The sequence below is a fragment of the Ptychodera flava genome, chromosome 15 (assembly GCF_041260155.1).
Source record: "Ptychodera flava strain L36383 chromosome 15, AS_Pfla_20210202, whole genome shotgun sequence".
Taxonomy (NCBI): Eukaryota; Metazoa; Hemichordata; class Enteropneusta; family Ptychoderidae; genus Ptychodera; species Ptychodera flava.
The window spans coordinates 37,411,969-37,435,186 of NC_091942.1; the positions used below are offsets into that span (position 1 = coordinate 37,411,969).

At 38.6% G+C, this 23,218-nt stretch overlaps 2 protein-coding genes across 3 annotated transcripts; one reads left to right on the forward strand and one right to left on the reverse strand.

Moving 5' to 3' along the window:
• The first annotated feature begins 1,123 nt into the window (after positions 1–1,123).
• On the forward strand, positions 1,124–17,386 carry LOC139152085 (kelch-like protein 41). Of its 2 annotated transcripts, XM_070725178.1 has the most exons (3): positions 1,124–1,526; positions 13,129–15,520; positions 16,027–17,386. In XM_070725178.1, the coding sequence occupies exons 1-2, from the start codon at positions 1,509–1,511 to the stop codon at positions 13,633–13,635; spliced, it is 525 nt and encodes a 174-aa protein (XP_070581279.1). In that variant the 5' UTR covers positions 1,124–1,508; the 3' UTR covers positions 13,636–15,520; positions 16,027–17,386. The 2 variants fall into 2 exon arrangements, with proteins under 2 accessions (XP_070581279.1, XP_070581278.1); XM_070725177.1 differs by lacking the exon at positions 1,124–1,526 and having other exon boundaries at positions 13,661–15,520.
• A 2-nt stretch (positions 17,387–17,388) lies between these two features.
• Positions 17,389–23,218, reverse strand: LOC139150785 (chitinase-3-like protein 1). Its single transcript, XM_070723179.1, is given in 11 exon segments — positions 17,389–18,095; positions 18,434–18,786; positions 18,788–18,801; positions 19,268–19,387; positions 19,717–19,902; positions 20,250–20,254; positions 20,310–20,431; positions 20,809–20,933; positions 21,409–21,666; positions 22,098–22,291; positions 23,079–23,218. Coding segments are annotated over 11 exon segments (1,638 nt in total). The 5' UTR covers positions 23,143–23,218; the 3' UTR covers positions 17,389–17,898.

Here is a 23,218-nt window from a genome sequence, read left to right on the forward strand (position 1 = left end):
GCAATTGTCAATTTTGTGAATTGTGTGAACTAGTACATTGTCATCAGCGATATTAAGCTGGGGTTGGTCAGCAAGCCTTTGTTTCATACACTCAAAGGACACATCAAATATATAAATGAATGTCTCTTAGTTGTCAGTCTGAATATGCAAATGTGTGTCACAGTCAGCAGATTTATCGAGGTGTACTTCAAACATTCAAATTTGGAGTAAGGGGAGGGTTGTGTGTTACAATTTGAAAAAAAAAACTGCCACATGAAGGGTACACATTACATCGCGGTTTGGAAACCCCAATTGTCGCCTGATGTAAACTTTTGACCAATATAATGTTTATAAAATCAAAAAACACGATTGGAACTAATTTGGGATAATTGGATCTTCATATTGTTCAAATTTCTCAAAAGTGTTAGGTGCCCTGTAGCTGAATGTTGCAATATTACAAATTACTTACAAAAACAAGTGTATTAACTTAAAAAGAAAAGCAGATGAGCTTACATTTGTAGATTAAACCGTCTTACTTCACAATCCAATAATCCCAAATTAGTTCCAATCGCGTTAAAAGACCCTCACGACTTTTGACCCTGCTTTTTACTAAAGCACAACTTACACCCCAAATATGTGCTTTTGCCTAATATCTTCTTGTAGAAAATGTACAATTTATGTTTTGACAAGTATTCGATTGAAAATGAAGACTCTTGACCACCCAGCCCCATTGAAGGAAATGTGTAATTTTATGTGTTGTAGTTTGAACTCAGCTGGGTACACCTGTACCAACTTCGGGTTTGAGTGCCCCCCCCCCCCCGAAAGATTGACCGTCCCCGATTTTCCTCCATCTCCTCACCATTGATAACTGAACTAAAAACCTGACAGAATACAACATCAGATCATAACGGGACGCAATAGGCCTACATCATGACAGAGTCCAACATAAAACATTACCCAAGTTTCTTTTTTTCAGTCATTTTTACATAAATCACTCCAGGACGGCTGAACTCCCTACCATCAAAATATGCATAAGGGCTATAATATCAATACATTTATTAGACATCACGGTGATATCTCCGGGCCTTCCATGGATTTGATTAACTTTAACGTTGTAGTTAATAATTGGGCATTTCTGCTTATCATATCATCCAACTTAATATGGCTTCGACATTGCCAACCGAAATCGTGTTGATTTGTTTCTCCATAGGCCTCAACTTGTGTACAAATATTAATGACTCCCTAGGCATTGGCATGATATATTTCTCGTGCGTATTCATGTCATAACTGCTGCACAAGAAGCCGGGGTCCAGACTGATGATTACAGTGACCTCGCTTATAATTAGATAGCTATGGGGCCTTTATCACGTCTGCGTATGTGGTTCGAGTGTAAAGCATTCCTTTACCTGCTATAAAGACAAGAGGAAAGCGACCTGAAGACACCTGAGACACGCTTTGGTCATCTGAAATCCAACTTTGCCTTAATACTTGAGAAAAAAATCGTTAAATTAGTCGACGAAATAGCAACAATGGACGCTAATATGAAGGTAGATATGATGATCTATTGTTCAGTTTTATTATAGGTCAACCACCGACAGTTTTGACAAAGCAACAGTTGATGAGACAAAACGAAAATAACATTACCACGGTTGAAAACGTATAAGCTTACATGTGACAAAACGAATTTATTTTCCACTATACTGTTGAAAACGTACACATGACAAATCTTTTACAGTCACTGTGAAACAAAACACAACATTGCAAAACAAGCTCTTTGTAATCACCTTGGGCAGTCCAAAATAACAGAGATGAGGGCCGTGCAAAAACGTACATTTGGTGTACCTGTATGGTGACGACGTGGGGTAATGTGCAAAGTTCAAACCTGGACATAAAAAGAGTCTTTTCTTTTGCCCAAATGTAATTTATCCAGCATGTTTTAATAAAACTTGGCAACTCTGGTATGAAATCGAATAGATATTTCTCATTTGAAGGTGTTGGCTATTTTCATGATTCCAACGTGATCCCACATTTTGGCATTTCTGTCTTCTATTGTCTACAAAATTCAGTAATTAGCTTTAAAACCGCAAATTTTACTCGACAAAGTCACAGAGCCAATTTAGTACATCGCCGCTAGTATAGAGGCATATCTACTGGTCACAATGATGCAAAATTAATATAACTTTTCTTGCAGTGTATGCACTAAAGTATACGTTTTTGACCTTAGATATCAGCTTGGAAGAATGCCAAAATCCTAACTTGGGTCAAAGGACGTTATTTGAGTTGTATTAAAATATATCATATTCCGTTTTAAAATCCAGACATAATCCTGTTATGTAATGATGTCTCCCTCCCATTTCTTTCAGGGACAATAGAAAGATCATCCATTCTACGTTTCACAATCTTTCTTCACAGAACAGTGCTCATGAATGGCTCGATAGAATAGTCTATCTATACCACGTTTTATCATCTTCCTTTACGGAATCCATGCATGGCTCGTGGTAATTAACATAATAATACATTACAGTCGTATTATTTAAGCATATATGCAGGCAGTGTTAGCAATTAGCTTCTTACTTTACTCCTACCTCACGGTATTTTAACATCTATGAGTACAAAATGTCAAAAAAAAAAAAATATATATGCAGGCAGTGTTAGCAATTAGCTTCTTACTTTACTCCTACCTCACGGTATTTTAACATCTATGAGTACAAAATGTCAAAATAACGGGCTTACAACGTACCAACCTTTGCACATCCAAGCATAAATTGCACATCTCATTCAATCTTTGTTATAATTTCAGCATCTGTTTAACAAAACTGAGATTACTCAACCCAAGTTTGATACACCAGTTACCGGTGAAGAGCTGGTGGAGGAAACCTTTAATAAGGCAGAGGAGAAAGTGCGAGATCATTCTGAATTGTCTGAAAGGATGGCCGATATGTTCACAAAGGAAGAATTCAGTGATGTTGTGATAAAAGTTGGCGACAAGCGCTACAGTGCTCATAAAATAATCCTCATGAATTCAAGTGAATATTTCTGCAAACTGTTCGGGCCAGATTGGAAGGAACATCAACAGAGTGAAGTTACTCTCAATGAAGATAACGTTCACTGTCAGCGATACTTTGGAGAGTTTGTAAAGTACCTGTACACAGGTACAGTAGATGTTTCTCTGGACAGTGCGCTTTACTATCTCATGTTGGCTGATAAATATCTTGTAGAATCTCTTGTGAAGACCTGTGTCAAGTACATGGATGAACATTTTAACGCAAACCCTGACACTGAACGTGTTTATGCCTGGCTCTGTTACCTTGACTGTTCATCGACGTCGCCCGCTGCGAACAAGCTTGCTGACATTGCTTCGAATGAAGAACAGATCAATGTAAATGACTCTCGATTCACTGTGGTGAAAAAACTGAAGGCTTTCATCGCGTGGAATTTATCACTCTTCGTAAAGTCTCGTGTTTGGGTTGACTTCGAAATGAATCTTGTGAAGGAGTTTCTTCAAAGAGATGATCTGATAGTACCTGATGAGTACACTCTGCATAGCTGGGTTGTGGAATGGTTGAAAGAAGACAAACGTTCAGCAAGCATTCAAGACAACCTTAAAGAGATTCTGCCATTGATTCGATTCGAATTGATGTCAACCGTCACGTTGGACAGTCTGCTTGAAGATGAATTTGTTCATGAAAATTCTGAAGTTTACTCTACGCCATACATCCTGCCTGCATTTCGATGTCACACCAAGAGCATAGGAGGCATAACAGCGAGGGGATATTCGCAGGTTTTTAGGAATATTCGCACATTCGCCAACCTTGAAAATTCACACGATAGTGAGACTGCCGACCAGAGTGAATTCAGTCGAAAGTTCATGATAAATTACCTCAACTTTGAGAAGCACATTTTAGAAACGTTTGATGTTCCCGTCAACCCCTCTTTCACGGAGAGTTTTAGCACGCTGAAATGTGACGTGTCAGTCTATCCTAAGGATGTCTGTATTACAGAAGAATATGTTTAAAAGTACTATGATAGCCATGGAGAACGAAGTCAAAGAAAGGTAAAGGTGGTCGAAGACGACCATTTCCGACTTGATATCGCCTTACAAGTGCCTAAAGATGAGTTATCTGAGTGGGAGATTTCAGCCTTGGTGATTTGCGTTCAAAACCAGGTGAAATACGTAAAGAGAGAGATAACCCAGAAGCCATGGCCTTGGCCGCAAAGAAATACCGTTAGCAAAGCTACTAGTAAGCAAGGCAAAGTCTTTAACTTTGCAGCTTCAGCAATCCCTACTTCAACTGACAAGCGTCTCGTTACATCCATTGTAGATCCTGTCACATTACACGGTTTAATGAGGGAGGATTCAGAGTACCTGATCGACGAAGGTGTTGAGTTAACAGTTGTATGCAAGCCCCAATACAACGCAAATAAGGTAGATCGTATGCTCGAAAACTTGGCGCGTTGTGCCCTTCCTTTGTCAGCAATGTCGCAGCAATTTACTTAAATGTCGAAGAAACGCAATTGTCGTACGATCGTTTCAATACAAATCAGATTACCTATCGTAAAGGGGTACATCAACCGCTGTACGTAAAGTGTACATGTGCACCTCCTGTTGTAGCGGACTGCAGTGTACCGTAAGTGAAGATCGATCGACCGTTTCACAAGTTGATTTCTCCCTCAAAGTTTTCAAATCGGCGGAAGTGCGTGAAATTGTTTTTGTCTCCATACAAGACGGATCGAAAACAATTCTTGACTGGTTTAGCTTCGAATAAGGAACGGAACTGAATTTCCATCAGCTTTTCCGCGATCCGCGATTGATCACGATATTGGATCTGCACCGGGGCAAGCAGGTACCGCCGGTGAAGTTGCTCTTACTTTGGACATTTTTTTCTGCTAAAAAACAATTTGGTCATTTTATAAGTCCGGATTAGAATTCAGTTTTCAAAAATAGCAATGGACATTCTGTATTGCTGTCTTGACAAGCAGAATATTTAGCATTTTAGTATGCAAAGCGCTGATCACTTAAAGTCATTTTCTGTCATTAATATGATAAAATAAATATTTGCCCGCATTTTCGGCAAGAACGATGAATAGTAAACATGCTGGTGTTATAAAGCATACAAAAAGTCACACTAATACTTATTTTTTTATCAATCGAAGACTTTATTGGCATTTCTTCAAGCATGTTAACAACGTCAAAACTTGTTTACATCTTGATTGCATGAGAAAAAAGGAAAACAAAAGTTACTTCATCATCTGTTTGTCACTTTTACAGTATAAGTTTGCTTTCTTTGATCAGGTTGATGTTGACTTTCTGGTTTTTTTCTTCCGCTGGTTATTTTTGCAAGCTAAGTAAAGTGATGGATTTTTTTTAGCGATATGCTGCAGGGTTTTTTTCTGAATAAATTACTTATACTCACACTAATTCTTATGAATTTATGGCTCAGACTACAAGCTGCAACAACGACCGCGCATGCAATAACAAAATTTGTCCGAATTTCAGGCAGCGGTGTCCGAAGTCGCGCGTGCAGCTATATTTAGTAACAAACCTGACATCGAGATCAGCGCTATTGGAATTCGGCTAAAAAAGTAGTTGATACACAAAATTCAGAATAAATAGCCTTTAAAGTTACAGCTAATGGAGCATTTAACTCAACAGAAACAGTGCTCAGGACTAGTATTTATTTGACACTTAAAAAGGAGGATTTGTACTCAAGGCTGTTACTCTTCTTACTGCAAAAATTGTAATTGTAAGGAAGAGATAGTAGTTTCACCTTTTACCAAGATGTTTAGCATTTGTTTTCTTAGTGACAACTACATACTTTGTTATACTCAGTAACTTTTGCAGTTTAATATTTGGAATTTTCAGGTTTTGCAAGAACACCTTTTGTTCTAAGCTTACACCCCAACATGTTGAAATTCACAGTGTACATTTGTAAAAACAACTGTTACTATACTCGTTTTTTCTCGAATTATCTCATTTCCTCATCTTGGCCAGCTTTTACTACTCATGGGCTTGTCTTAGCTCGCTGAGAGGTACTGGTAATCTTCAATTGACTACACGAGATGTTCAGAGTTCGTTCGTACTAACAGACTTTATTTCTCGGTAGACAAGCTTGATAGGTGCCGTCACCTAAGATAAAAATGCCAAAAAATGTCTAAATGCCCTGGACTAATCTTTGGTCGTTCTTCCCTCCTGCCCTGTCTGTTGTATTTTTCTCTCTTGTCCTTTGTATTCCCTTTCCCGTATTATTTTAGAATGGGATTTTAAACGTTATGTTTAAGGCTTGGTTTTGATCATATGATAGATATGAATTAAAGATAAAAATATACGTCCAATCGTAAACATCAATACAGGTCTCGATCTTAAATTTACATGTCATAATCAATATACAAATGTCACTTAGACACGTTGCAAAATTGAACCCATTTAGTGAAATTTTTATGTTCCTTCATTAAGTGTTGATTCAAATATTTTTCTTTTCTTCAAAACTTCGTAAACATCCTATAATACGTAACTTGCATGTTTTTACATTTGTCGCAAATATGCTATGTATTCTAATTAAGATCATGTTATTTCAATTAATAGTTTTACTTGTGCCTATGACCACCTAGTGCATAAACCTCCGTCAGAGACAAACTATAGATCTTCGTAACACAACTAGTTGATCACTATCACACTGTACATGATGTACTGGTATAGTGTTTATTGCCATTGTTTATTATGTAATTTTTGTTCAGACTCACAGTCACCTAACTCTATAAGTATGCTTGTTGTACTTTACAAGTATAACCTGTGTTTGCAAGCATTGCTTTCAACGTGCTTAATGAAGAGCATAAGAAACACTGCATTGTAAATGTAACAGGTGATTTTTCATACTTGTGACTAATAAACCGATGGAAAAGTTAAAGTTTATGCGATTGATCTATGTTGTGTTTTTTCTGTATGTGTGTTTTTTTCTGGCTGGCTGGTAGGTGTTTCAAAAATCTAAGGACGGCAAACAAAGAATTTTCTTTATACGGCCTAACTAAAAATCCAGAGCTGCCAAACCAACAGAGGATTCAGATCGTAAATAGAAAATATTCTGTTAAAGACAAAATCTATTCCAGAACTTGCAATCTGCCTCCCAAAATTCGATTCACTAGCCTGAATCGTGATAATATAGAAGAGCAAAGAGCCGTGTGATCCTCACCAGTGCATTTCTTGAATACAAGTTTTGGATTCAGTCCATATCCTCTTTTGATTCGGAAAATGCACTAAACGGTTAACCTTATAGATGAAAGAACGAATACTTCGCCATCTTTAAACAAGATGGCCTGAATAACCAACTGAACTCTACAATACTTAAATTTGAAAAAAGAAATCAACAAAGAATTTAGAACTGAGGTAATCTTTCGAACCACGGCGCGGTGCCACTTGTGTAAACCACATTGTACCGAAGAGGACAACACTTCATGATCTCATGAGGAATGACCATACTTGATAGAACAGACGACAAACACGAACGCCTCAGATAATTAAGTGGCACTTATGTCCAAGAAGATGAAGACTGTTAGTGTAGTCGACGAATTGGGGGGGATTTTTTGAGCAGTAGAGGGGAACTTGGTTCCGTTTTGCTTTTACATTCCCATTCCAAGGTTTGGCAGGTAATTCAAATTTTAATGACATCCAATTGTTCTAATATTTGTAATAATTAAACAAAATCTAGGACAATGTAGAACAATTTTGTCACATTTCATTACTTTTTATCTCGAAAATATCTAAACATGTATGATTTTTCGTTAAAAACCCCAAACATTTTGGCCTAGTAACGGGGCAGAAGCTGCAACTGTTGATACTTGTTTCAATATTTCTATGCAATATATCAAATACAGTTTCTTGCTGTCTCCCTACAGCATGCTGAAACAAACAATATTCATTTTGTCGACAAAGCCTTTATATAAATATGTGGCGAAGGGTAATTGAATTAGTGTTCAGACTGAAAGTCATTTAATTTTCAATGATACAAATGCACAGTACACATACACATACTGTGTTGGCAAGCTGAATACTTGACAACACATGCTGTAAAGAGTAGAACAAGAACGCAGTTGTATAAACTGAACAAAAATATTGTCAAAATTATCAAAGTTAATTCAGCTGCCCTTCTATACTGCAGTGTCACTGTCACTGCATACCGGCAGTGACAGAGGTAGTTCTGACTCTGATGAAGTTGAAGAAAAGTTTGGGTCAGATGGCGCGCATGACATTAAAATATACTTTAGAGGGGACAGCAAGAGAATACCGCGTACGCGTAAGTAGACGTCGCCATACTCTATCAGATTGCACCGCACCGCTGCCACACCGCGCTTCAATCTCAATGTTGTTTGCAGTCTAGGAACGGACGGGAAAATAAGGTATAAGTTGAGTAAAGACTTCCCTTAGTTAGTCTTTTCAAAAAGTACAGTGTGACATTTAAACATACATCAGAATAAAACGAAATTTGAAACATTGAATTTACGTGTAATTTTTTGCGACTGAAATTGTTTGAGTCAAGAACTATTGTATTTAGAATTATGAAGTGAGGAAAATTAAATGCTAATTTTCCGTAAAGATAAACATGAGCGATGTAAAGTATATACTCTTATTATTTTAATTTTATCAGGCCTTTCTGCAATGAAGACATAAAGTCGATATGCATCAAAATATTATTTTGCTATTATAAAGAAAACATATGCTTGCAAAGTACTGATAGATCAACGTCTGAAATATTCTTTTAAAGGACTGAAATCGACGTAAAAAATTACTCCATCAATGATGTGCATTGTAAATGTGATGCTTGGAGTCATTATTTTACATTAAAATGGATAAGGTAAAACGAAAATGTCGGGTATATAAATAGTTTCGCTGCGCAAGGGATGTTACGTAGCATTTCTGAAAAATGTTGCTTATTGAACTGCTGAACATCATTGCCATGAACAAGCAGTTCACAAGACCTACAACAGCAATAATGTTGTAGCGTTCAAAAACGGTCAGACCATTCAGGGCAAACCAGTAGTGGACGGCACTAGATTTAGAGCTGCGTTGCGAACGAGGAGACTTGTGAGAGCATCCTAATGCTACAGCTTTTCACTTCGTTTGACATCCGGGTACGTTGTAAGGCCAATCGCAATAACCTGCCGGGTTGTATACAGTTCCGGGACCACACTGCATTTCGAATTTGATTCCCCAGGAGCACTGTATGAACTTGGAACAATCAAGTGGATGTGGAAACATCCCATGATTTTCTGTTGCGCAGTCAGTCTCTTTCATTGAAGGTGTGGGAGCTAGAAAATGAAACGACAAGTTAGATTAACGTTCAACGTGGAACTTCACACAAAGTGTAAGGAATAATATTGATTCCTTGGCCGTTTAACGTGGCTCTTTAAGGTATAACGTTCAGAGAATCAAATAATTAGTGAAAGCGTTGATAGCTATGTCAGTGTCCCCCATTTCTACGTTTACTTAGCAAGTTTCAAAGTCCATGTTAAGACAAAGTATTTCATTCCGACCTTGTACAAATTCATCAATAGAGCGTGAAGTAACCTACAGACAATCAGTGTATGATTTGCGATAGCCGTCAAAGTTGCGGTATTCCTCACCTTGTTTCTCAGTTACCGTGTCATCGCTTGGCCTAGCTGTGACTCTGACCAAAGATTCGGTTCTTGAACCTTCGGTTGAAATCATGTCAGTTCGATCTGGTACCTCGGTCATGACGTCATCGCCTGACTTAACTGTTGGTGGAAGGATCGTGCCTGTGACAGCTGCCGAACCTTCTGTCGCGTGTTTTAGAGAACGTCCATCGCGATGCATCGTTTTCCGTGTTCGACAAGACGAGCGACGTAACTATAAACATGCACTATGATGCAACCGCGATCCCCCAGGACCGGCACAAGCCTTACGAGTAAGTATGGCGAGAGTGTCCGGCCTTCACAACGCTAGACACTCACTATACTCGCAGGGCTAGATTGGCACATACACGACATGTCGATCCCAATTGCAGAAAGCTTTATTTCAACACAGTCCAATATATGGAGCTACGATATTTGTGCAGTAGCCTATACATAGCTCTGGGTGGCAGGGCTGTGAGTTACCGGCGTTACACGGCCAGGCCGTATAACGCCGGTAACTCACAGCCCTGCCACCCAGAGGTACAGACAGTATTCAGAGAACTAGCGGCTGCTTGTTCAGTGTCAAGTCGGGCGCGTTCGCGTTCTACAGGTACTACTGAAAACGTTGCCTCGAATCTGAACGGAGTGTTTTAGCCTGAGTCTTTTTGCCTTTGCCACACTCCGTTTTGAGTCTAAAAACACGGTTACGTGTGGTTCGATACGTAGCGACCGCTGCGTGGTATGCAATTTTACTATGGATACCCACACGGCGGCCGCTATGTATCAAATCACACACGTAACCGTGGGCTAGCGGCAGCCATCGTTTTGTTGGGGTAGGACTCCATGGTTTGGGCACAGACTGTCTATGGTTTGGGAGAGGCGGCCCTACACTGTACAGCGAGGGGATCGCTGGTCGCCGGCGTGTACTGAACTAGCGACGGGACCGCCGGCCGCTGGCTTACCACCTCAAGTGTACATTGAGGCACGCCGTGAGCGAGGGGACCGCTGGCAGCCGACGAACCACCACGAATGTTTTGTCCACTTGTAACTGTTTAATATAGAATGGGACGTGTCGGTAACTTGGACGTCCATGAGATGATATTGAAGACTGAGAGACTGAGAAGCTGAGAGTTATCGCTGAAATACCCAAAATATCTTGTCCAACATCCGACTGTGATGATCCAAAATAACCCTCTGGCACTAAACTCTAACATCATGACGTTGAGAACATGTTAGGCTTTTTCTGTGGGGTGTCCCACTCTGTTTTATTTTCCCGAACGCGCCTGGTTTTTTTTTTTTTTTTTGGAACCTCTTTTTTTTTTTTTTGGTAACCTCGTTTTGGTTTTTTTTTCAAACTGACCTCGTTTTGGTTTCTTTTCAGCCTCAACGCCAGCGCGATCTCGGTCGACTTTTCAGTTGTGACTCTCTTTCTTTTTTATGTCAGACCTAATGGTTGTTCGCTTTGTTTTTTTGTAGTAGTGAAAGTACTATTTTTTTTTGTTTTTAAGCATTTCAATATTTTTTGTAAGTGTGCTTGATTTTTTTTTTTGCTTTTTTCCCTTATAATCAGCATTCATTGCACCTTTATATCAAATACACGTGTATGTACGTCAATAAGTATGGGAGTGTGGTATTCCAAATTTTTGCGAACAGTTTATCTTCTCATTAAGGTTTAAAGAGTATTTTACAATAAGTATTACATAACATTCTCCCCTTTTTTGCAATAATACTTTTCTCGTTTATTTTCTTCCGTAATTCCATCGAATTTTTATTTCAATCGAGAAAGACGGTTGCACGTCATCTTTATCTGTACAGACACATTCAAATATTAAGTGACACATATTTTCAAAGGAATGTATTTTAATGAAAAAGTACATTAATAAAATGCAATGATATGGACGAAAGAACTTTTTTCTTTATTATTCATACACGTTTAAGACTTTATTTAGAAAGAAAATTTGACAGTTTATTTTTACTCTATGACGATAAATATTTTTGAAACATTTGGCGCGCCGTAGAAATGAGTAAACGCTTAATTTCTAAATTAAAAAAGTAACATTTCGCCGCCAGCTCAAGGGAGATATGATCGTAAAGACTTTGTCGTTACAATATTATTCTATGGTTGTTGCATTTTTCCCCAAAACTTCAGATATGCACTTCGCGGGTCTACGACAAGAAGTTCAATATCTATCCCAAGTTAAAAACTTTGACTCCGTTGTCTTGTGATTTTGATTTATGTCTGCCAAGTGCCAACTTGTGTACACACAAAAATGAATTCCTATAGGCATTGGCATGCATGATTTATTTCTCTTACGTATTCATGCCACAACTGTTGCACAAGAAGCTGGGGTCCGGACTGATGATTACAGTGACCTCACCTATAATTGGATAGCTATGAGGCCTTTATCACGTCTGCGCATGTTGTTCGAGTGTAAAACGTACCTTTACCTGCTATAAAGACAAGAGGAAATCGACCTGAAGACACGCTTTAGTCATCTGAAATCCAACTTTGCTTTAATACTTGAGAAAAGTCGTTGAATTAAGCCGACGAAATAGCAACGATGGACGCTAATATGACGGTAAGATATGATGATCTATTGTTCAGGTTTTATTATAGGTCAACTACCGACAGTTTTGACAAAGCAACAGTTGATTAGACAAAATGAAAGTAGCATTATTTTTCACTATTGGAAACGTATATATGACAAATCTTTTACCGCGAAAAGCAATCACAATCATTGCAAAACAAGCTCTTTGTAGTCTCCTTGGGCAGTTCCAATAACAGAGATGACAGACCGTGCAAAACCACCTGTATGGTGACGACACGGGGCAGGGTACAAAGTTTAAACCTGGAGATAAAAGAGTATTTCCCTTTGCTCTAATGTAATTTGTCCAGCATGATTTAATAACACTTGGCAATTCCGGTATGAAATCGAATATATATTTCTCATTTGAAGGTGTTGGCTATTTTCATGATTGCAACGTGATCCCACATTTTGGCATTTCTGTCTTCTATGGTCTACAAAATTCAGTAATTAGCTTTAAAACCGCACATTTTACTTGACAAAAGTCACAGAGCCAATTTATGACAATGGCGCTAGTATAGAGGCATATCTACTGGTCACATATCCCGTTTTAAAATCCAGATATAATCCTGTTATGTAATGATGTCTCCCTCCCAACTCTTCAGGGACAATAGAAAGATTGTCCATATTACGTTTCACAATCTTTCTTCACAGCACAGGGCTCCTGAATGGCTCGATAGAATAGCCTGTCTATGCCACGTTTTATCATCTTCCTTTACGGAATCCATGCATGGCTCGTGGTAGTTAACATAATAATACATCACAGTCGTATTATTTAAGCATATGTGCAGGCAGTGTTAGCAATTAGCTTCTTACTTTCCTCCTACCTCACTGTATTTTAACATCCACGAGTACAAAATAGCGGGCTTACAACATACAAAACCTTTACACATCCAAGGGATATATGGCACATCTCATTCAATCTCTGTTATAATTTCAGCATCTATTTAACAAAACTGAGATTACTCAACCCAAGTTTGATACACCAGTTACTGGTGAAGAGCTGGTGGAGGAAACCTTTAATAAGGCAGAGAAGAAATTGCGAGATCATTCTGAATTGTCTGAAAGGATGGCCGATATGTTCACAAAGGAAGAATTCAGTGATGTTGTGATAAAAGTTGGCGACAAGCGCTATAGTGCCCATAAAATTATCCTCATGAATTCAAGTGAATATTTCTGCAAAATGTTCGGGCCAGATTGGAAGGAACAGCAACAGAGTGCAGTTACTCTCAATGAAGATAACGTTCACTGTCAGCGATACTTTGGAGAGTTTGTAAAGTACCTGTACACAGGCACAGTAGACATTTCTCTGGACAGTGTGCTTTACTATCTCATATTGGCTGATAAATATCTCGTAGAATCTCTTATGAAGACCTGTGTCAAGTACATGGATGAACATTTTAACGCAAACCCTGACACGTGTTTATGCCTGGCTCTGTTACCCTGACTGCTCATCGACGTCGCCCGCTGCGAACAAGCTTGCTGACATTGCTTCGAATGAAGAACAGATCAATGTAAATGACTCTCGATTCACTGTGGTGAAAAAACTGAAGGCTTTCATCGCGTGGAATTTATCACTCTTCGTAAAGTCTCGTGTTTGGGTTGACTTCGAAATGAATCTTGTGAAGGAGTTTCTTCAAAGAGATGATCTGATAGTACCTGATGACACTCTGCACAGCTGGGTTGTGGAATGGTTGAAAGAAGACAAACGTTCAGCAAGCATTCAAGACAACCTTAAAGAGATTCTGCCATTGATTCGATTCGAATTGATGTCACCGGCAATGTTAGACCGTCTGCTTGAAGATGAATTTGTTCAGGAAAATTCTGAAGTTTACTCCACTCCATACATCCTGTCTGCTTTCAGATGTCACGCCAGGAGCCTATGCAAGTTAGGCACAACTAAAGATGGGTCGTCTCAAGTGTATAGAAATATTCGCACTTACGCCTCTCTTGAAAGTTCGAACGACGGTGAAACTGCCGGCCGAAGTGAATTCGGTCGACACTTCACGGTTGAAAATTACCTGGACTGGGCAAAGACAAAGCATAACTTTGGCAATTTTAAAGTTCCCGTAAACCCCTCATTCACAGATAGGTTTAGGAAAGTGGATTGTGAAGTGTCCGTCTATCCAAAGGGTACCTGCATCAGCGAAGAATATATTCAAAACTACTATGACAGTCGTGGAGAACAAAGTCAACGAAAGCGGAAGGTGCACGAAGATGACCATTTCCGACTTGATATTTGTTTAAAATTGCCGAAGAATGTGATGAGTGATTGGGAAATTTCAGCCATGGTAATTTGCTTGCAAAATCGAGTTAGATACATAAAGAGAGTAACGACCAAGAAGCCTCCTGTGGACAAACCTACGTATTCTGTTAGTAACAATGAAGTTACCGCTCAGGCTCCCTTTTCATTCGGGATCACGACGCCCTTTGGGTGTCAATTGGTGTCTGGTCAACGTTGTCAGCCAACGCCTGGGATATTTGGGTATTCTTCACAGGTCGTTAAAACCTCTCCAGAGTACAAGGAATGTACAAATCTTGTTACATCCATTATTGATTCAGTCAAGTTAACCGATTTAAGGAAGGAGAATTCAGAATACATAATTGATGGAAATGTTAAGTTCATAGTTGTATGCAAGCCCCTATACAACGCAAATGACAAAGAATCCTGAACTATCCGTCTGACACAGAGCTTGAAGATGACATGCATATAGTAGATGGACGATATTCTGTTTAGGACTTAATCTATCCAAGCCTTTAGGATCAACCTCCCAAACTATGATTAACCGGTCTGCAAAACCAATTTTGATAAACTGGTAGAAATCAGAATGACGAGGAACCTGGTGATCGCCAGCACATTTTCCAAGTGGAGGTTATGATAACCGATTACTTCAACAGTAAAGATTATCTTAAACAGTAAAAATTGAAAATAAAATAAGCCCGAAACTTATATTCGTAGAGGATTAAGATGAGGAGATGTGAGCTTAGCGACGAAAATTCTGTTATCACGGAATGATGATTTGACAAAAAGAGTCACAGAATTGGAATGGGCAACGATGAACAAAACCAATACAGCAGAAGAGAACATATTTAAATCAATGGAATACGAGAAACTCTAAACGAAATTATGGATGATATAACCCAGAGGGTGATACAAGCCACGTATCCGGATATTACTCTTGTATCGTCGAAGCTATGTAGAGGATTGGCATTCACGACGGACGACAGGCGGTGGACCGTCAGACACCGACCAATCATCGTCAAATTTAATAGCAGCAGGGAGAACATTTGACAGAGTTTACAGAGAAAGGAACACAAAGACATTACAAGCCGTAGAATATAGACATAACGGGCGACGTGACCATCAACGTTTATTTATGGGCAAGGGCGAGAGGAAAGCCAAAAATTAACAAGCCTCGCCCGTTAATTTGGCTTTCCTCGAGCCCGCGCTCATAAATAAACGTTAATGGTCAGAGCGGAGTCTGTTATTTCCATTATATTATCAACGAACCGGAGAAAACCGTCAAAATTTGCGAAAATTTTCGGAGGGAACGACAACTGGGCCCCAGAACTGGGCAATACGCGACGCACTGTCACGCGCGCTGTAAAATATTGGCAAATCCGGAGATATTTTCAGAAAAAAGTATCTCAACTTGGCCCACAAGTGCTCCATTTTATTTTGTGATTTATTATGATTTACGTTTGAGCTGTAAAGTTACGATACTTTGAGTTGTTAATCTTATTATTCATATTCAAGGGCATGTAAATAGCCATTACTGTGTGTTTTTTGGTCAGTCACGTGGTTCAGCTCCTCGACCAATCAAAATGCGACAGGCAGGGCATGGTAATATAATCAAGAATAAAGTGTATATCGTAATTCGTTACAGTATACAAGTGGAAATCAGTTTCAACGATCTCTTGAGAAAGGATTCCACAGGTATTAAAACCAGATGTAAATTATAAATGCTCTCATTGTATCCAGGTGATGTTTATTGCAACTATGGAGACCATTCACCGTTATTATAAAAAAGCCTCGTTATCAATACGCAATATCTCTGCTAACGCAATTAGCTTGAGTTTTGTTTCAATACCGTCTCCATAAAAAGACGAATTCGTAAAAGTTTCTCTTCAGTGATCTGGCATTTGTATGAGGCAGTGCATTCTCTGTACTTGAAACTTTATCATCTAATTCTGAGACAGAATATTGTTTAATTTTTGAAGAATATCGGTGTCTTGAAGCTGCACTACACATAAATGATATTTAACAATTCTGACCAAATCAGCTGCCTTTCAAATGACAATAGTTATGGTATCTTCGTTTTCCTTTACACATATATTACCATTGTTCAAATGAACTTGTACCTTAAAGCTTTTCTTCTTTCAGTTCATTTGTCAGGAGGTTCGCACTTTATTCAGCTTATAATAAATTTTCATCCTCTTTGCTATGTTCATTTCTCTGTACCTAGAAGCGCTGAACCAAGAAAAATAATACTTTCGGTTAATTTTTGTAGTTTTTTTGCCAAAGGAAACTGTCAGTGTACACATGTGAACACTAGACCAGGTGTAGTGTTGTCGCCGGATGAGTGATTACTTTGGTATCCCTTTCTACATATTTTCTTTATCTATTGCAATTGAATGATATGTATCACGTTTCAATGCTGACCGTATGGTTCTTGTAAGCAAGACGAGGTCTAAGACTGGCCATTTTGAATTGCAGTTTGTTGTATTTGTTGATACCATCTGTACAGCGCTTCAGTGCACGATACTGTAATTCAGTTGGCATAATCATAATGAAGAAAAGACGTTTGTGAATTATGTCTGACAAAAGGCCTCGCAAATCTGTAACGCTTTGATGAGCGGGACATTCATTGATTGTGAAACTACAATGAAATGACGTTCGCAAGGCAACGGCGAGGAAATGCTATATAGGCTTAGTAAAGACTTTCCTTATCACCAATCAAATAAAACGCTTTGGATTAGTCTTTTAAAGAAATACGATGACATTTATACCTTTATCAGAATAAAACGAAATTTGCTATGTTGGAATTAAGTTTTATCTTTTTCGATTGATAAATCTAGAATTAAAGTATAAGTATTACAGAAATTTTTTCTATAAAGAACCATTGTATTTAGAATTATGAACAGAGTAATACCGTTGATTTCTAGTAACGATAAAAAAATAAACAGTGTGAAGGATATGTATTCTTATGATTGTCATTTTATTAACCATTCTTCAATCAAGATATAATGTCGACATGCATCAAAATATATTTTTGCTATTACAAATAACATCTATCCCAGGCTGTAAAGTACTGACACATCAACTTCTAAAATAGTATTTTAAAGGACTGAAATCGACGTAAGAAATACATGCAATGTAATGCTCGGAGTCACTATTTTATTTACATTAAAATGGACAGAGTGAGCGATTTTCTTCAAGTAACTCGCTAAAGAAAAGGAAACTGTCGGGTACGCAAATATTTCACTCCTGAAGTAGATATTGTTCAGAGTTTCTGAAAGGTGTAGCTTATTGATTGGCTGAACATCATTGTCATGAACGAGCAGTTACGAGGCAGTCAATCAGCAACAACACATTGCAGTGTTCAATCACGGCCAGACCATTTAGGGCAAACCAGTAGTGGACGGCACTAGGTTTATAGCTGCGTGGCGAACGAGGAGACCTGTGAGAGAATCCCAATGCTGCAGATTCTCACTTCGTTTGACATCCGGGTACGTTGTAAGGCCAATCGCAATAACCTGCCGGGTTGTATACAGTTCCGGGACCACACTGCATTTCGAATTTGATTCCCCAGGAGCACTGTATGAACTTGGAACAATCAAGTGGATGTGGAAACATCCCATGATTTTCTGTTGCGCAGTCAGTCTCTTTCATTGAAGGTGTGGGAGCTAGAAAATGAAACGACAAGTAAGTTGTGTTAACGAAACAGTCAGTGCGAACTTCACACAAAATGTAAGGAATAATATCGAATGACTGACGTGATGGCCGTTTCACTGGATACTTCAATGAAATACGTTCAGAGAATCAATGGATTAGTGAAAGCATTAATAGCTCTGTAAGTGTCCATCCATTTCTACGTTTACTTGACAAGTTTCAAAGTATTTCATTCCGAACTCGACCTTTACAAATTTATCAATAGAGCGTGACATTTTTTGGTAGCAACGTACACTATGGACGTAGTCCGTGTATGATTTGCGATAGCCGTCAAAGTTGCGGTATTCCTCACCTTGTTTCTCAGTTACCGTGTCATCGCTTGGCCTAGCTGTGACTCTGACCAAAGCTTCGGTTCTTGAATCTTCAGTTGAAATCATGTCAGTTCGATCTCGTATCTCGGTCATGACGTCATCGCCTGACTTAACTGTTGGTGGAAGGACAGTGCCTGTGACAGCTACCGAACCTTCTGTCTTGGCATTGCTTGTCGTCATGCTATTAGATGGGACATCCGTAGCTTTTCCCGAATCGTCATCTTCAAGCTCAGACTTTATGACATTCAGCAGAGGATATCTTCCCTGGTTACAAAACGCGCCATCGAAATCATCGAGATCTAGTGCCCAGACCATCGGCCAGCTAACGTTGTTGCTTCAACCATTGCACCTGTTTGTGTGAACAAGTAGTATGTTAGACGCCAAACATGGATGATCACACATAGCGGTAGTATCCCGGACCTTTATATTAAATGACTGTACATGTACATATATAAAATGACTGTACATACAAAGTGACTGGCAAATCCTAGTTGCCTTCTAATATTTGAGTCCACACGAAATTGTTCAAGTATGAGTTCACCATTGCAAAATTAGCAGAGCATGTATGTAGCGCTACACTAGCTTTATCAGATTCTAGTGTTGTTATCTGTTTGTCCGCCCGTCTGATATCGGAAATAAACATTTGGCGATAGTGAATGATGAATTTTAATGATTCAGCATTTATTCATGGGATATGTGATGAGTAATTGATCCATTGTTGAAACTACGTGTTCGGCGATGGGTGATTTTAGCAAATAACTTGAGGACAAGAGACATGAAGAAGTTAAGGTTAAAACTGACAAAAATTCACGTACCTTGAGACGAAAACTCTCTTTGTCGTCATATCCGATCCAGAGGTTGTCTTGGTAACAGTATGGCACAGATCTCTCTTCATCCCATACACGCGTTGCACCTCTCTGCAGCTTTTGACAGATCTAGGTGTGTTATCGGGGAAAAGTACATATTCAGTAAACTTACAAGATTTGTGTTTTGGGTTGAGGAAGGAAACGGAATCAATTGATATTGACATCTCCTATTTGATGATGACGATAAATATTTCATCGTGAAATCATTCATTCGTGAAATCATTCATTTGAAGAATAGACACGGATTCACTTCATAAAGTCATCTGAGATAAATAATTGTCGCAAATCTTAAAAGTTGTCATTGAGAAGACCAAAGGCACTATCTGACATTGGGGAATGTCTTATAGAATAACGAGCTTGTTGAATGTCATAATCAGAAAAAAAAACATGAAACCTACTTCGTAATACGACAAGAAGCCGGCAGATTTTGTGTATTGTCCAGCGGTTCCTGCGTTACTAGCTGGCGCACCCATTCCATTGGTCGATGATGAAGTCAGTGTGAAAGTACGTCCATATGTTGGCATGCCAACCAAAAGCTTGCTGCGGGGACAGCCTCCGTCAAGCCAGTAATTCACGGCCCATTGCTGTGAAGATATAATTCAAATACAACAGCGATAAGTCAGTGCAATAGAATAACATTCTTCTATCATTCTCTAACTGTGCTAAATTTTAACTAGACTTTTATGCCCCTCTGCTTGGTACTCTGGAGCAAAATTGTCTTTAAAATACAAACTGAATTTGTATTTTGAATGTTCCCAATGCTTTCCTTGTGACATTTTGCGTGTAACAATTCTAGTGTGTGTTCTTTGGTACAATTTGTAGATTACAGGAGGAAATACGGGACGACATAAACTGGTAACTTGGCTTAGTTTTCAACTTTCCGTTCTGTCATACTAAGGCCACTTCAATATTTAAGTCATATGTATTTTACCATCGCTGTTCTAAGTAAAAGTTCAGTATATGATAATACTGGATAAAGTTTGATACGTACACATTAATGTTGCCTGGAGATTACTTTCACTACTTGCTGCTTTAAGTGGACTGTTGTGACCTGTGACGGTGTTCCAGGCTCCGTGGAAATCATATGACATTAAACCAACCCAGTCAAGCTCCCTGAAAAGTAGAAGAAATAATGAAAATCTTTAGAATGAAAAATCTCGTAAAATTGTAACATTAAACTCAGCGATACCACTTTACCTTTCTTCAGGATAACTCAGGTATCGTGATTAAGACTAGCCTGTTTGTAGTAAAGAATCTGCAAAACATGTGACAACGTATCTGCATATCACGAAACACAGGGGACATTTCTGTTGCCTGTGATAGCTTCGAAGAAAATCGGTAAAATGTCGGACTCGAAATTTTCTTTGCAGAATTTTTATTCGGAGATCGATGTTTTCAACGCTTTGAATAAAATGAAATCATCACTCATTGATGTTAAAACCGATCAGTCTGATACGGAAAGTGACTTGTGAAGTTAAAACGTTCCTTACTTCGAGATTTCACGTATGTTATAACCAGCATCGATGGTCGTCTTGCCAGCACCAACTGCTGCTGTCAGAAGTAATTTTTCTTTCCCTGCTGGAACGTCTTCGTTCTCAATAGCTTCGCGAAACTCCTAAAGTGAAGAAATGAGTAAACACTTAATTTCTGAAATGGAAATAAAATGATATTTCACCGTCAACTCGAGGCAGACATGCGCATAAAGACTCTCTCATTACAATTTTATCCTCAGGTTGTTGCATTTTCCTCCCAAAAACTTCAGATATGCACTTCGCGGGTTTACGACAAGAAGTCCAATATCTATCCTAGGTTAAAAACTTTGACTCCGTTGTCTTGTGATTTTCATTTTTGTCTGCCAAGTGGTTGTGTATATGGATTTGAATAGTAATGTGACTATGAACACGATTTTAGACTTTGGATCAGTTTCAGTTTCTAACATATGTAGGAAACCTTTCCTGATATTACCTCACTGACTGTGACAGTCAATGCGTTGCTTGGTGAACAATCTCATTTGAATCAGACCATGCTCTTTAAGAGCTTTTCAGCATTTTGCACAGTCATCAATTATTACCGTTGAAATAAAAACTTACCGTAAGAAACAAGACAAATTTCTCTTTGTCACTAGCTGGGCTACCACGTGACCCTGGATATTCCCAGTCACAGTCAAATCCATCAAAATTCTTCAGTCGTAGGAAAGCTATCGTCGTCGAAATAAAGTGAGCTCTGTTTTCAAAGGTTGACACCATGGCAGTGAATTTGGCAGAACCAAAGTTCCAACCACCAAGAGCCAGCAGAGTGCGGAGGCCTGGCGATGTTTCCTTGTGTTTGTTTACCAATTCCCACATACCCTGGACGGATAAAATCGTACATTAACACTAAATGATAGGTACACGTGTAATGGTTGATTTAGTTCTGAAGATAATTCCTGCAGTGACAATGAAAAACACTATGACTATAATAAGAGTAGTATCAAAAATCCAAAAACCAGTTGATCTAGTCATTGACTTGAAATCTTTTTCATCATTATCATCATATATAATTGTCTGTGATTATAAGACCAAGTCGGACAAAAAGTGATTTGACAATTACTATATAACTTTTGTGTGAATGGCTGAATTTCCGTCATCGAAGTATTTCTATTGTGGAAGTCATGTTAATTAACTTTTTTGCTTGGCGTTGGACTCTAAACAATATGCACGGATAATATCTATGATATTTGAAATTTGATGATATGATATATCATATAGATATATAAATATGATATATCTACTTCACGTACCGTTCTCCATTCCGTCGAATCATCATTCCACTCATAGGCAATAATCTCATGATTATCGTTCAGGTCTGCGAATGCATACACAATGTGAGTGCAAAGTGACGGTTCGATCTTGTCTGGTGTGTATATGGCAGACCCTCGGTTATACTGAGACCAGTTGGTGTAATAACACACGCGTTTGAAATTGCCGTTGATATCTGGAATAAAAAAACACAAAAAAAACGAGATAATTCAAAAGTTTGCGAACCACCATTCCTACTTTATCAACAACCTCTGTCTGTCTTCCTTCTCTCTCTCTCTCTCTCTCTCTCTCTCTCTCTCTCTCTCTCTCTCTCTCTCTCTCTCTCTCTGAATCACACGGAACTGAAGTCATTGACATAGTACAAGAACATTGTTGATGTAGATAGTATAGTAGAGGCAGTGTACTGTCTACGGATAAAAAGTGCAATGGCCGTACCATTTTGCGAAGAAAAAGAATGTGGCTTGTAAGTTGAATGATACTGCCGTAACAATCGCTAGGCAAGTCAATGTATGACTGGTGAATTTCTGACATATAAAAATTTAATTTTTTGTTTATTCCTTTCATATACGACGTACGGATTATTTTCGTGTTTCTGGTGTTAGCAAATTATACAGGTTCTTAATTTATCGTATCGACGTGACCCTGCAATTAACAAGCTGCGATGGTTTGCGTGAGTGAATCACGTGACACAGTCACTGGATACTTTGCAGAGACACAATCTAGTCAGATATTTCTTAGTATACTTTCCGTCTATGACGTTCACGCCCAGAATTGCAGAAATGCTACGGCTGTATTTATCAGCAGAAATAGCATAATGGTAATGTACACACACCAAGTTAAAATTTGTATCATGAAAAGGATCCGCAAAACATGCATTCGTTCTTCTCAGCAGATAGGCTTTCGATTTGTAGGTGTACGTTGTGCGTAACATAACGATCGTAGGGAAACTTAATATCTCTTACCTTGTTGTTTACATTCTGTTACCAAGGCGACAAGGACGATTACAACTTTGGTCCAGGCGTTCATCTACAAGAAAAGTATATTTTAAATGTAAAGTACAAGAGAAGTAAAATTTAAATGTAATCCTTCAATAATGACGCAA

Excerpts from the sequence above, each read along its gene's own strand:
- LOC139152085 (XM_070725177.1), top strand. The coding sequence starts at position 13,802 with ATGAATCTTGTGAAGGAGTTTCTTCAAAGAGATGATCTGATAGTACCT.